Consider the following 14,878-nt stretch of genomic DNA (forward strand, 5'->3'; position numbering starts at 1 on the left):
GGAACTCACTGAAGAGAATGCCGGAAAAGATAGGACAATAAAGCAGAAACTAACTGAAGAGAATGCCGGAAAAGATAGGACAATAAAGCAGGAACTAACTGAAGAGAATGCCAGAAAAGATGAAAGCTTTTTGAGGAATGAGAACCTCATACAAATCTCATGCAATGCGTGTGGATCTTCAGAACAAGAGTAAAAATCATTGAAGGTGTCATAGGAAAACTTTAATCATTTCTACATGAATAAGAGATATAAAGTGAAGAAGTGTAGGAAAAGAGATGGGCACGATGGCTTATGCTGTAATCCCAACACTTTTGGAGGCTGAGGCCAACGGATTGCTTGAGGTCAGGAATTCAAGACCAGCCTGGCCAACATGGTGGAACCCCGTCTCCACTAAAATAATACAAAAAAATAGCTGGGCGTGGTTGCACACACCTGTAATCCCAGCTACTTGGGAAGCCGAGACATGATAATTGCTTGAGCCAAGATCACGCCCCTGCACTCCAGCCTGGGCAACAGAGAGAGATTCCATCTCAAAAAAAAAAAGTGCAAAAATTGTAGGAAAATAGTTGCTTTCTATTTCTATTAAAACTGACTACTTGAGATTATCAGTAGCAAGACTCCACGACATTTTGATACCAAAATAGAGATAATTTTAAACAACTAGTGGATGGCAGAACAACAACAACAAAAAAGGTTACTTCCTAGCTTCAACTTTAGTCATCTTTTCATTACCCCACTGCTTCTAACATTCCACAGGACTTTACTCAGAGCGGATTTAATGTCCTTGTTCCTCAGACAGTAGATAACAGGGTTCAAGGTTGGAGGTGCGACAGAATAGAACACAGACACCAGCAAGTCTAGAATAGAAGGTGCATCTGACCCTGGCTTTAAATAAGCAACAGCACTTGTTACAAGAAACACAGTGACAACAATGAGGTGAGGCACAGAGTTGGAAAAGGCTTTGGATTGTCTCTGTCTTGGTGATATCCTTAACACAGCAGAGAAAATGTACACATAGGAAACTACAATGCAAACTAAACATGAAAATGCATAACAGAGCCCAATGGCCACACTGACACTAATGATGGCATGTTCTTTAGAACAAGTGAGCTTTAGTAGGGCAGGGACATCGCAGAAGAACTGATGTATCTCATTAGAGCCACAAAAATTCAGAGAGAATGTTCCAGCTGTGTCCAAGAGTCCCAAGGCCCCTCCGTTGAGCCAGGACAGAACCATCAACTGGACACAGAGCCCTCTGCTCATGACAGCCTCATAGTGTAGGGGGTGGCAGATGGCAGCATAGCGGTCATAGGACATGGCAGTGAGGATGCCAATCTCTGATCCAGCCAGCAGTACCACCAAGAAGAGCTGCAACACACACCCCAGGAAGGAGATGGAGTCAGTGGAGGTGACGGAGTTGAGGATGGATTTGGGGACTGTGGCAGAAATGAGACACAGGTCTAAGAAGGACAAACGTCAGAGGAAAAAGTACATTGCCATGTGGAGACGATGGTCAAGAATCATGAGGAGAATGATGACTAAATTCATCAGCATGGCCGTGAGGTAAATCAGTGAGAAGAGCACAGCATACAGCCTCAGGAGCATCCAATTCTCAGTAAATCTCATAAGCAAAAATTCCATCATCTGTGTCTGATTGGTCATAGTTCAAAATTATAAGCGCCTTATTGAGTAAAGGAAAATAAGTGTCATACTAATATTAAAAAATATCATTTGTTTCTTCATTTGTTGAATGAAGGTATGTATGGCATCAAGGGCTAGACAAAAAGTTTAAAAATATCAAGCAATTTATATTTCTCATTGACTCAGGTGTAAAACAACTGTGGGTATATCAGTGTAACACTTAGTAGTCCTGGACTAAGATTTATTGTGAAAGAAGCCAAGAACTTCACTTCTCTACCTCATTACTTGAAATGACTTTTGAGTGATTTTATTTCCATTGGGAATTTACAGGGTTGGCTATGCAATTATATATAAAACTGTAATAGGGCATACATTTTCATGTATAAATATCCTGGTTAATGTAGTGTTGTGTGTATTAAATGTTATGAATGAAATTTCTGCTTGCTACTTACTGCAATATTTAAAATAGTTATTATCCTCAGGTGATACACTAATTTACTATCCCCTTCTCACTGAAGGATGTTAAGATTATTCTCCCATTTTTGCATTAAAGTTTACTCCTTTGGCAAAAATGTGATTATAGTATCATTTTTTTCTTTCTTTAGTCCATATACATAGCATAGCACAAAAATTAAAAAGTACTCATTATTTTCACAAATCATTTTTCAAACATATAGTGTCATTTTTCATGAAAAGAACAAAACCTGAGACTTAGCCAGATGATTAACATAATGTTATAGGAAGGATTTAATTAACCAGAGGAAGTGACAGACAGGGATACCTACTGCATCTAACCAGAGATGCAGTGTGTCCTCTTATGTCAAAGACATTTAGAGATTGTCATCTGAGATCACTCACACACCCCAACGTGAGGAAGAGTTTTGGCCATGTTTTTCCCTCAGCTCATCTTGTCTTTAGAACCTCTGTTGATTTTACTTCAATATCACTTCAATGGCAATTTTTTCACTTTCCCCTTTGCTTTCCAGGCCATCTCTAAAACACACAGAACAGAAAACAGGATGGACGATTTGCTAGTTTGGAAGTGGCTCTTAGGGTATGTAGACACTGCTCTAGGTTTTATTCTCCCCAGCAGGTCAAACAGAGGAGGCTTTAAGTTTGGGGCAGCCATGAATTTGCTCATGTTGAACTATAAGTCAGGCTCTCCATGATTGCTCTAAAGCTACCGCCAGTGCTTCTTCCAACAAGAACACCCAAAGTTTGCAACATAGCATGAGATTTCCATTTGCTCTTGAGTCTTTTCAACTTAAAAAATATTTTATTCGTGTAGACACAAGAGGGTCTCACTTTGTTGCTCAACAGTTTTTCAACTGAAAGAGAATGTAGCAGACCATTACTACATACATTCTCCCCCTTCTCTATACACACATATGCACACACACACAGCCGAGAGGATGAGCAAGAATAAACAGAGCTTTTGCACGATGAGCAGTCGTACCTCTAACTTTCACAGAATACGTCCATTTCAGTACAGGTGATTTTCTGAGAACTAAATTAACAAGCGATTTAAAGCTGAAAAGGGACCAGGCATGGTGGCTCATGCCAGTAATCCCAGCATTTTAGGAGGCTGAGGCCAGAGGATCTCTTGAGGCCAGGAGTTTGAGACAAGCCTGGACAACAAGATGAGACCCCTCTATGTCCACAAAAATTAAATAAAATAACGTTTTAAGTTGAAAAGACTCATGAGCAAATGGAAATTTCTTACTATGTTGCAAACCTTGGGCTTTCTTGTTGGAGAAAGCACTGGCCCTAGCTTTAGAGCAATAATGGAGAGCCTGACTCATAACTTAACATGAGCTAATTCATGGAAGCCCCAAACGTAAAGCCTCCTTTGTTTAACCTGCTGGGGAATAAAACCTCGAGCAGTGTCTACATACCCCAAGAGCTACCTCCAAACTAGCAAACCGTCCATCCTGGTTTCTGTTGCATCAGCCTGTGTGTTTTAGAGACGGCCAGGGTAGCTCAGGGAGTGAGTGAGTGTCCTTTTGAGTTCCTTCCACAGCAGTGATGTTTGACTTCAGTGCTAGATTTTTATCCCTTCATTCTCATTTTTGATTTGTATTTCACCTTATTTCACATGCTTACATATGAAATGAGTGATAGCATTAGTTTAAAAGTCTGTGTGCTTTTCTTTACAGATAACATTAATAACAATAAAGCTTTGCCTCATTATATTTATATACTTATTTGGTCCAGGGAAATTCCACATGATTAAATAAAAATATGCAATCTGAGTCTCAATCAATCTAAAACTGGGAAAATACATATAATACACAAAATAATCCTAAAATCAAGGGGTATCTAAGGAGGCTGGGAAGATAGGGTAAGTTCAGGTTTATATGTTTCTTTACCATTTCTATATCATATTAACAACAAATTTTGTCACTTTTGTCAAGAATATGAGGAATGGAGAGAATGAGAGAGCGAAGGGGAAGAGAAGAGGAGAGGAAAAGAGAGGAGAGGGGAGGGGAGGGGAGGGGAGGGGAGGGGAGGCCTATATGGAGTCTTCAGCTCCGGAAAATGTTTCCATTCTCGAGTAAGATCAATAGAAGCAACATTCATAACAAAGGCCGGTGAGAATGCTTTCCCAAACAGTTCTATTTTTATTTCAAAATGATTTCAGAAGAGAAGAAAATAAAAATGAAATGTCTAAGTAATTTAGGGCTTCTTTTCAGTTTTTGTTCAAAGAGAGCTCTAGTTTGCAATTCTTAGGGAGATTTAGTGAACGCTGCAAACAGTTTCCTATATGCTTACTGATTCCTGCTTCAAGACCCCAACTCCCCGGGTTAAACTCACGATGATTTCGATTGACCATTTCTGTCCTCTATGTATCAGTATTTGTTTCTTTTGTGCAGTCTCGAAGCTCCGCCTGATGTCCTCTATATCAGGCACTTCCTTCTCCAAGAAGGAGCAAGGCTTTTAAAGCAGCTTTAAACAGACTTTCATTGACTACATGGGACTCTCCCGGGAGGTCACAATTTTACTTGTGCTTATATTTTATTTCATAGGTTTTAAAGCCCTGGAGATCCAGCTCTTCACTCCCACCTCAGATCTGAGAGGTGATGCCACTACCTTTTCCTCCAGTGAGACAGAAAAGGAGATCTTTCTGCGTCTCATGAGAATAAACCTTTATTTATTGCATCCATAACATGTGACTAATGGATCCTAGACATTCATTTGCATGTAACAACTTAAATTTAGGTGTGTGTACACAGAATCTTTAAATTGAGTGTAATAATCTCAGTCCAGTTTCAACTGAGAAGGACACTGGGAGATGCAGTGCTCTGACTTTGGGGTCTGAAACATGGATTTGTTTAAGTCCTGGAGCCATCACACTTCCCTTGGATCTTTCTTTTCCGCTCTCACTCTGGATTTAAGCCTCCAGTGAAGATAACGTCCCTTCAGATTCTCACAAATGACTAGAGATGTCTGTATAGAAAGTTCCCAAGAGCACCGAATTCCCAACATCTGTTTCATTCTCAGGTGATGGCAGTGGCATCTTCATGAGCATCCTACGAGTTCAGGCTTCTCTTGGAAGCAGCAACAAAATGAACCTCAGCAGGGTCTTCTCCAGGGTTGGGATGAGGTGCAGTTTATTTTCAGATTCTTATTATAGTGATTCTTATTATTATGTAATATTCTTACTATAGTCACATAATTTCCAGTTATTTGCTCATTAGTTTTCTTTGAATGACTGACTTTCTAGATATCCTGGTGGGGACAGCCTCTATGCTGCCTAGAGCTTGTTTCTGTCATTCAGCAACCTCTTGTGGACACCCCACATTCATCGCAAAGTTGACGTTTAGATTAGACCTTCTTCTTCATCATTTTATGACATTTCGTAAGAGACATATGACATCCAGCCCCATAGGACTTCATTATCTACATTTTAAAAATTAGCTTACCGATTTTTAAGGTATTCCTAGGGATTTTGACAGGGACTGAATCTAGATCAATGTGGAAAACACTATTTGTAGCAACATTGAGTATTTTGAGCAACAAACATGGTATATCCCTACATTTTTAAGTCTTTAAAAGATTCTCAGAAACATTTTGTTATTTCAGTACATATCAGTACACAAACCCCAAGCTTATTTTGTTAAATTAATCAGTAAATACTTCATGAGTTTGATCCAAATCTGTATTTGTTTGTTTAGGCTGCCATGACAAAATACTACAGATGGGGTGGCTTAAACATGCCATCTGTGAGTGGGTGTTTCTCACGATTCTGGAGGCTAAACATCTGAGATCAAGACGTCAGCTGCCTTGGTTGCCTCTGAATCTTCTCCTCGGGCTGCAGATGGACACTGTCTTGCTGCCTCTCCTCTGTGCATGCGTGCCCCCAGGGTCTCTCTGCATGCCCTAATCCCTGTTCTTATAAGGCATCAATAAGTTTAGATTGGGGACCACCCTCATGGCCTCACTTTATCTTAATAAGCTCTTTAAAGGATTTTTCTCCAAATACAGTCACATTCAGAGGTATTGGAGGTTAGGACTTCAACAGATGAATTTTGGAAGGACACAGTTCAACCTGTAACATAATATAAATGATATTGCTTTTGCTTTCCATTTCCATTTGTTTTTTAATACCATGTAACAGCCTGATTTTTATCATGCAATCTTCTTAACTAGCATAGTAGCTCTAGTAGCTGTTTTGTAGATTTCTCAAAATGTCTACGTAGATATTTATTTTGTGAGGAAAAGTTGCACTTCTTCATTTTTAATGAATTTTCTTTTTCTTTTTCTTACCTTTTTTCACTACTTGGGGCTAAATAGAGGTGGTGAGAGAATAATCCTTTTTGATCCAGATCTACAGAATAAGCATTCTGGCTTTCAGCATTAACTATGATATTAGTTGCAGTGTTTTGTCTTTTGTTCATTTTGTTGGCTTTTGTTTTTGTTCTTCTTGGTTTTGAGTTAGCAGATAACTTATTCAAAAACAGTATTGCAATAGAAAGAATTTCCCCAAACATGATACCTGTAGTCCTCTAAATGGTCAGGCAGAAAGGGCTTTTGTTATATAGGGAGAGTGAGGAAGGCTAGAAAGGACATGGAGTGAGGGAGTAGAATGAGCAGGTAGCACGATTGAACAGATAAACAGGAAACGTCTTTCCTTAAGGTTCAGAAGGTTTTGTAAAATAGGAATTGTTCCATAGTCCAATGTATTTCTTTGATTTTTGTTTCTTTTCAGATGCCTTTTATCAGTTTAAGAGGTTACCTTCAATACCAGGTTACTGAGGGTTTTTGTCACAAATTTCTTCAAATCTTTCTAATCTGTTTTCTGATAATGAGGTAACTGTATCTATTCATTTTTCATCTTTAGTCCGTTATTATGGAACTAATCCTTAGATCTAGAGACGCGTGAATATAGAGAGATCCGCTCACTAGGCACGAAAGCCCCAGAAATAATAAACCGGAAGGACCACAAGTTTTGATGAATTTCTGAATGCCATCAGGATGGTGTGAGAGTAGGAAACTACTGGGGGCCGCAGTCTCAGGGGCACCTCGTACTTTCATTGGTTTTATATCTAGGAATCCCACTAAGGCTCTCAAATAAAAGCCAAGAAAGAATCCCTCCTGGAATGGCAAAAGGGTGGAAAAAGTAACCATAGCATGGCCAGAGCTTTCCCAGATCAGAGGACCACTCCAGGCAAAAAGACTTTACTATAAACATATCCCGCCTGGGGGAAGGACGTGCTGAGTCTGAAAGAAGCCAGACTTTCAGACTTGCTTCTTCACTGAGCAAAATGCATCCAAGATTCATCTATGTTGCTGTGTGGATATCTCATGCCTTTTTACTGATGATTAGTATTCTACTGTATTGTTGAAGTACACTTTATCCACTCACCTACTGAAGGAATACTTAGTTTCTTTCAGTTTTGGTGATTATAAATAAAACTTCTATAAGCATTTATATGCAGGGTTTGTTTGCACATAACTTTTCAAATCACTTGGGTAAGTACCAAGGGACCAAATCACTAGGTCATTTGGTAAGGCCGTGCTCGGTTTTGCCAAAAGAGAGGTTTTACTTCCAAATAAGATGGACTAGGAAAGAGCTCCTCAGACCACTCCTTTTCTCCACAGAAAGCACATGTGAAACCTAAACATAATATAAAAAACACCTGAATAAGTGCTGGCAGACTGTGGCCAAAGGTTTCTTTTCACTTGGAGAAGTGTTGTAAGGACACTTAACCATTTAGTTTCCTCCATCACAGCTTTCAGTGTTGGGATATGTGCAATTCATAAAGCAACACGACAGTGGTGAGCTTACGATGCTGGCCAAAATGGATAGAGATAGATCCTATTTTTTTCTGGATTGGGGTGCCAGAAAAGAGAAGACAGGGACTATAAATCCTGAGTGAAGAGATCTTTAAAGTAAAATACAAAAAAAAAGTTAGGCCAAACACTTTCTACCCACATCTCTTGCTTACCCCTGAATCACACATGCACAGAAAGACCGAAAGATATTCAGCCATACCAAGATCTGAATGAAATAGAAGCCGCTGCAAATGAAATAAAAATTGTAATTCAAGACCAATCAAGAAATGGCTTGTTGATATGTAGAAATAATACTCACTTAAAAATAAAATAAAACGTAGAATCTCTACAATTCAGCATTCATAATATTCAGGATAAATTCTACCCATCATATGAGGAATCTAAAAATTAAACCCATTAAGATGTGAAAAGAAAACAAATCTAGGCCAACCTCAAGATGAACCAGATGTTGAAGCAAACAGACAGAGATACTTATATTGGTCATTTATCTCAATTAATAAAAAAAATATGTTTTCAATACATGTGAAATCTCAGTATATAAATGGGATTTCTCCACAAAGAAATAGAAACATTTTAAAATAACCAAATAGAAATTATAAAATTGAAAATTTCTATTTCTGAAATTAAAATTTTACTGAGGGAGTAAGTACATTGAAGATAGAGCATATAAATTATCTAAGCTGATGAATTGGAAGGAGAAAAAAAAAGAACATGCCAGAAAAAATAATTACAGATATAATGGCCAATATTTTTTGAAATCTGAGGGAAATAGAAGTCTGTGGGTACAAGGTGCTAAAAAACAGCAGTCAGAACACAAACACAAATAACTCAAACAAAAATTAATATTAGTAAAACTATTGAAAGCAAAGTATAAGCACCAATCTTTAAAGCAGCAAGAAAAAATTAGTAATATATTACATAAAGGGAAAAGATACTGTGAATAATGAATGACTTCTCACTAGAAATGATGATTACACAAAGAGAATAGAAAAACATCCCCAGCATACTGAAAGGTTGAAAGGTTTGGAGGGGCAACTATCAATCAAAAATTTTATGTCCAGCAAAAATACAATTGAGAATGAAGGAAAAATAAAGACAGCACTAGATTAAAAAAGCCTAAGAGGAATTTGTTGACAGCAAAACTGCCTGTAAGAAATACTGAAGTAAGATCTTTAGAATGAAATAAATAATACAAGAAATATACTGAAATACTAAAAAAAGTTAATAGTATCAGACATGGTCATATATGGGCTATGATAGTTAATTTTATGTGTCAATACGATTGGGCTAAACAGTGCCTAGGTAGCTGGTAAAACATTATTTCTGAGTGTGTCTATCATGGTGTTTCCAAAAGAAATTAGCATTTGAATAAGTAGACTGAGTAAAGAAACTGGCCTGCACCAATGTGGAGAGGCATCATCCAATTCAATGAGAGCACAGATAGAACAAAAAGGCAGAGGAAAGGTGAATTCACACCCTCTTCTTGGGCTGGGATAGCAACCGTCTCCCGGCCCTCTAACATCAGAGTTCCCATTTCCAGGCCTTCAAATATATATATATTTTTATGCAGTTGGTTTTGTTTCTCTGGAGAACCCTGACTAATACATGTGTAAATGCCACAGACATTATTTTACAAGAAGACAGTGCATTATCAATTATAAGTAGAGTTAGAAAAAGTTAAGTATGTATATTTTCTCATTCCTGGGGCAGCTTTACACAATAAAAAGCAGCTAGAAAACCAACAAAATTTTAAAAGAAATTTTTAAAATTATTCAAATAATCACTGAAAAATGGCAGGAAAGAAGAAATGGAGGAAAAGAAACAGGAAATAAAACAGTAAAAAACAGAAATTATCTGGCAGGGTAAGTGGTTTGAAGTGTTTTGTAGCCCCAGGGTTAATTTTAATTGTAGCTAGCAGATGTTGGGTGCAGTTGTGCAGGTAGAAGTAGGCAGGTTATATATGACTAACACGTGAGGTTTTTTTGCTATGTTTGAATCAACTGGATGTGTAAGGATTTGAGTTTGGTGTCATCAGGGTTTGAGCTAACTGTCACAGCCTGCTGTGAAGAATTAAACTATGTGAGGGCCAATCTACAGGAGCCACCTTTGACTCATTTATATAATACCCTGAAGTGTACCTACTGTAATTTAATAAATGTTCACAAGGTTTCTATTTGGCAGCTTCGTTTATAACCACAAAATTTTGAAAACTAAATACCAAAACATACAGTAATTATTGAATAAACTATTACCTATATTTACATTGGAGTATTCTTCAACCATTAAAAAATAATGATAATGAAGGCAGTTTCCATAAACTGTATCTAATGTTTGCCAGCATTTATTACATTAAAGAATCAAATGTAAGGGAGTATACCTCGCATGCTATAAGTAACAAGAAAACATGAGCAAATCTTTTTTTGTAAAATTGAAACATACGAACAATAAACCAGTAAACCCTGAAACTGCTTTTCTATAGATCTCGAGCAATGGGGTGGAAAGGATAGAGAGTGACATTTCATTAAGAATAGTATTCTGTGGGGTTTTTGTGTTTATTTTTACTTTGGAGAAGCATATTGATTTTTTACATATAAAAACTGTCAACAAAAGTAAAGGCCAAAAATCTTTAAAATTAAATGCAAGCCAAATCGAATGAAATAACTATACTTCGAATGAAAAACATAACCATGTTCAAAAGAAAATAAAAAGAAACCATTCTAAGTAACTTAACCATAGGCTTAATATAAACTCTTAGTCTAAAGGGGAACAGAGCTACAAGCAAATCTTCAACTATGTTATGTTGGCTTGTTGTATGTTTCAGGAGTCTTCATTTTTGGAAAAGTGCTCAAATGATTATTATACAGTATATTACATAGTTTGGTTATCACTGTCCTATAGCCTATAACTCTATGATAAGTAGAATTAAGGGAATATTTGAGTACTTTATTATTTTTCTGCTAAAAGACTGAGTCATGTCCTTAACAGTGTATTTCAGAATGTTCTGGACCTATGTTGGAAACAGTTGTTTCCTCCCTACAGAAAACACATGTGATTATAATGCTAATGGTCTTAAGAGATAATCACTTAACAAGGTGATTCAGAAAATATTTAAGACATTTTTCTTTGGGGAATTCTAAAGTATTAGCCAAGTGCCTTAAAAATAATTTGTTGCAGTCCCTTTGACTATAGAAGTTTCCAAATTATGTCAAATTTGAAATAAAAGAAAGGCAAATAGCCTTCCTCACTGTGGTAGTATGCATCCTTCCATGTGAAGAAACTACCACAGCTTTGCAGAGCTCTTTGAGTATTTTATCAAAAGTCTAGAAATGGAACCATGTGCTATGTTGACACGGAGTTTATGAAGGAAGCTAGATGTTTTGTTTTAATTTCAGGTAATCAACTGACAAATTAAACTTTTTATTCTGGGAGAAATATTTCTACCCTTGTGTAGATGTGATGGAATTATCTCCTTAAGGACATCTGATGAGTAATCCTGTGTTCATGTGGTTGAAGAATTGGAATTATTTTACGGTATTAATTTCAAATTTCTATTGGTAAAATGTTAAACTACTCTCTGCTCCAAACCAAAATTTTAAAAATCTTGTAGATATTAAGGAAATTTAGGGCAGACAAAAAAACAATTAAATTTAATGGCCAGTTTCTATATCCTTCCTCCTCCCTTTTGTCCTTCCTTGTGTATTTCTCCAGACTGACCATTGAAGTAAGCTAATAAATGTCTTCAGAATTATTTAATCACTCTATCACATTTTCCAAGTTCACTATATACTGCTTCTCCACATGTGATCCAAATGTCCATCACCTTTACTTTATTTTTTAAGCTTCTCTTCCTAAAGCATCTTCTCTACAGATCTTTGTCCTGCATTTCTTCTCTTCATTTTGTTGTCAGCCCCCAGGTCACCCACATAGAAAGCCCTTTCATCTGGTTAATCTCTAAAATAACACCTTTATGTTATCTTAATGCCTGCCCCAATCTGAGTTTATCTTGTTTACTAATTTATTTGTTCTTTTTCTGCCTCCTCCCATTAACAGCAAGCTCCCAGGGTAAAAATACAAGTTGTTTATTTTTTAAATCTCTACAAACTAGTTTGATGTCTGATATATATGGAACATTTTTCTGATCTTTTCAATAAATAACTCTGCATCAGTAACTAATAATTGAGGGAAATATTTTAAACATTGAAAGAAGATATTTGATAGTTTTACAAAGCAAATTATGGACAACTGACCATGATCAAGAAAAATCATTCAGTTAGGGTGGGAAAGCCATTTTATCTTGGTGCCCTGTCAAAATTCCTTTATAAACAAATCAACCACCCTTATAATGATGTGGCTTTAGTACACATGTGCACATTCAAAGAACATGAAATTTTGCTAAATAATTCATTTTTTATTTCTACACTAAATGAAATATTCATTATGTTAGAATTGCATGACCTCAAGATAATACAAACATTAAACAACAAATCCTTGTTTATTTTCCCTTGCTTACTATCATTAGAATAGAGAAGGTTATTTACCTGTTAGATGATTCAATGTATCTGTAAGTGTGACTTTGTGTTTGTAACATCACATGATAATTGATATTTTGCACCTGTATAGGATATTAGGGAAACTAACACAATGTAAAGACATGGGCCTTTGGATTGCTTTTCTGGAAGCAAAGGATTCACCATGAAGCATGGCATAATAATAATTTGATGCAAATTCTCAGTGGGTTGGAAAAGCTTCTGTGTTTAGTCAAGTTATATGTGTCTCGTAACAAATTAAGTGTGAGGCTATAGGATTAGGTAAAACTCTTATAAAGTATAATGGAATTTACACATTACTCATGGAGTTTATCTTAAAAAATGAACAATGAAGTTTTAAGTAAATGGAGAGCCATTTTAGGTAGGTACATGACTCCTTTCCACTGAATATTTTTGTATATCAATATGACTCTTGCTAGTCTGTATAGCTTAATTTTTTAATTTTTTTCTCCTTTATTCTTTTTTTGCATATTTTCTCACCTTGACAGGCACTGAAGAGAATCTAGTATGGCCAATGTCACCTTGGTGACAGGATTTCTTCTTATGGGGTTTTCTAATGTCCAGAAGCTGCAGATTTTATATGGTTTGCTCTTCCTACTGATTTACCTGGCAGCCCTAATGAGTAACCTTCTCATCATTACTCTCATTACCCTAGACGTAAAGCTCCAAACACCCATGTACTTCTTCCTGAAGAACTTATCCTTTTTGGATGTCTTCCTGGCGTCTGTTCCAATCCCAAAATTCATTGTCAACAACCTAACCCACAACAATTCCATTTCCATTCTAGGATGTGCCTTCCAGCTACTTTTAATGACTTCCTTCTCAGCAGGTGAGATATTTATCCTCACTGCCATGTCCTATGACCGCTATGTAGCCATCTGCTGTCCCCTGCACTACGAGGTAATCATGAATACTGGCGTCTGTGTGTTAATGGCAAGTGTTTCCTGGGCCATTGGAGGGCTCTTTGGTACTGTGTACACAGCTGGCACATTTTCCATGCCTTTCTGTGGCTCCAGTGTGATTCCACAGTTTTTCTGTGATGTTCCTTCATTACTAAGGATTTCCTGTTCTGAAACACTCATGGTAATTTATGCAGGTATTGGAGTTGGTGCGTGTTTAAGCATTTCTTGTTTCATCTGTATTGTGATCTCTTACATTTATATCTTCTCCACTGTACTGAAGATCCCTACCACTAAAGGTCAGTCCAAAGCTTTTTCCACATGCCTCCCCCATCTCATTGTTTTCACTGTTTTTATCATAACTGCTTATTTTGTTTATCTTAAGCCACCTTCAAATTCACCATCTGTTATTGACAGGCTGCTTTCTGTGATCTACACTGTGATGCCTCCAGTATTTAACCCTGTAACCTACAGCCTGCGGAACAATGACATGAAATGTGCTCTGATAAGGTTGTTGCAGAAAACATATGGTCAGAAGGTTTACTTCATTTAACACTTTCAAGTTCTGTCAGTGATATAGTGCCTTACAGATCACAAGAAACTTTCCTTATCTTTAACTTTGGAAAGACCTGAGAAAAGAAAGCAACATACTCACATTATTTTTTCCCTGAAGAAATAAATACTCAAGAGCCTAACTGACTATTTCTAAGGTTACTTAATTGCATTACATCAGGATAATATATAGTGTTATAGTAATCATTTGGTATTCTTCTATGACAAAGCATTTCTGTCTTTGTATTATAACTTACTGAAAGAATTGGTTCTGTTTAACAAGATGCTTTCATCTTTGGTCTCTTAATAACCCATTTTCTCTATTTTATTCACTGAGAACAAATTAAAAATGCTGAGGTGATTCAATGAGTACAGTATAATTTGCACTACCCAGATAAAATTCACACGCGACTCCCCTGAGAATCTAGCTAGTGCTCAGGAAGAATACTAGGCAAAAATAACACAGTAAGCTAAGGCCATTTTAGAGGTGTGCCCAGATCTGTAAACAGTCCTCAGGACACCTAAAGCAGAGGTGAAAAGACATGTCTGAGCCAAGGTCTCCTAGGCAAATGGTGGTCATCCAGTAAATAGTATTTCCAGAAACAGAACAGGCAGAGTTCCAAAGGTCTAAGGACTGTGTGTTTCTATGTGTCTGCATGTCTATAATTCAGAAAGGCCTTTACCTCTCCCTGTATAAAGAATAATGTTTTAAATCTGATTCTGAAAAGAAGCTTGGAAATGTGTTAAAATGATTGCCCAAGTCATTGAGTTGTGATAGACTTCCTTCGTTTTAACCACTAGTGTCTACAATGTGAAACCTTTTTCTTTACCTTCTATGTAACCCCCCTAGAGATTCTGTGTCTTATTACAATAACTTTCTGAGTTTTATATTGACTTCGTTATGTTCTTATTTATCTAAGAAAAAATACAAATGTTCCTAAG

The 14,878-nt window shown here is 36.8% G+C and overlaps 2 protein-coding genes across 2 annotated transcripts; one reads left to right on the forward strand and one right to left on the reverse strand.

Moving 5' to 3' along the window:
• Nucleotides 1-717: 717 nt before the first annotated feature.
• LOC129033244 (olfactory receptor 14K1) lies at nt 718-1,662 on the reverse strand. The gene is given in 1 exon segment (XM_054481488.1): nt 718-1,662. A coding segment is annotated over 1 exon segment (945 nt).
• Nucleotides 1,663-12,957: 11,295 nt separating this feature from the next.
• Nucleotides 12,958-13,953, forward strand: LOC129033252 (olfactory receptor 14A2). The gene has a single exon (XM_054481500.1). The coding sequence runs from the start codon at nt 12,993-12,995 to the stop codon at nt 13,935-13,937; it is 945 nt and encodes a 314-aa protein (XP_054337475.1). The 5' UTR covers nt 12,958-12,992; the 3' UTR covers nt 13,938-13,953.
• Nucleotides 13,954-14,878: the final 925 nt, after the last annotated feature.

The sequence above is a fragment of the Pongo pygmaeus genome, chromosome 1, assembly GCF_028885625.2.
Source record: "Pongo pygmaeus isolate AG05252 chromosome 1, NHGRI_mPonPyg2-v2.0_pri, whole genome shotgun sequence".
Lineage (NCBI taxonomy): Eukaryota > Metazoa > Chordata > Mammalia > Primates > Hominidae > Pongo > Pongo pygmaeus.

Bases quoted from the DNA above. Each gene is read 5' to 3' on its own strand.
- LOC129033252 (XM_054481500.1), top strand. From the start codon at position 12,993: ATGGCCAATGTCACCTTGGTGACAGGATTTCTTCTTATGGGGTTTTCT.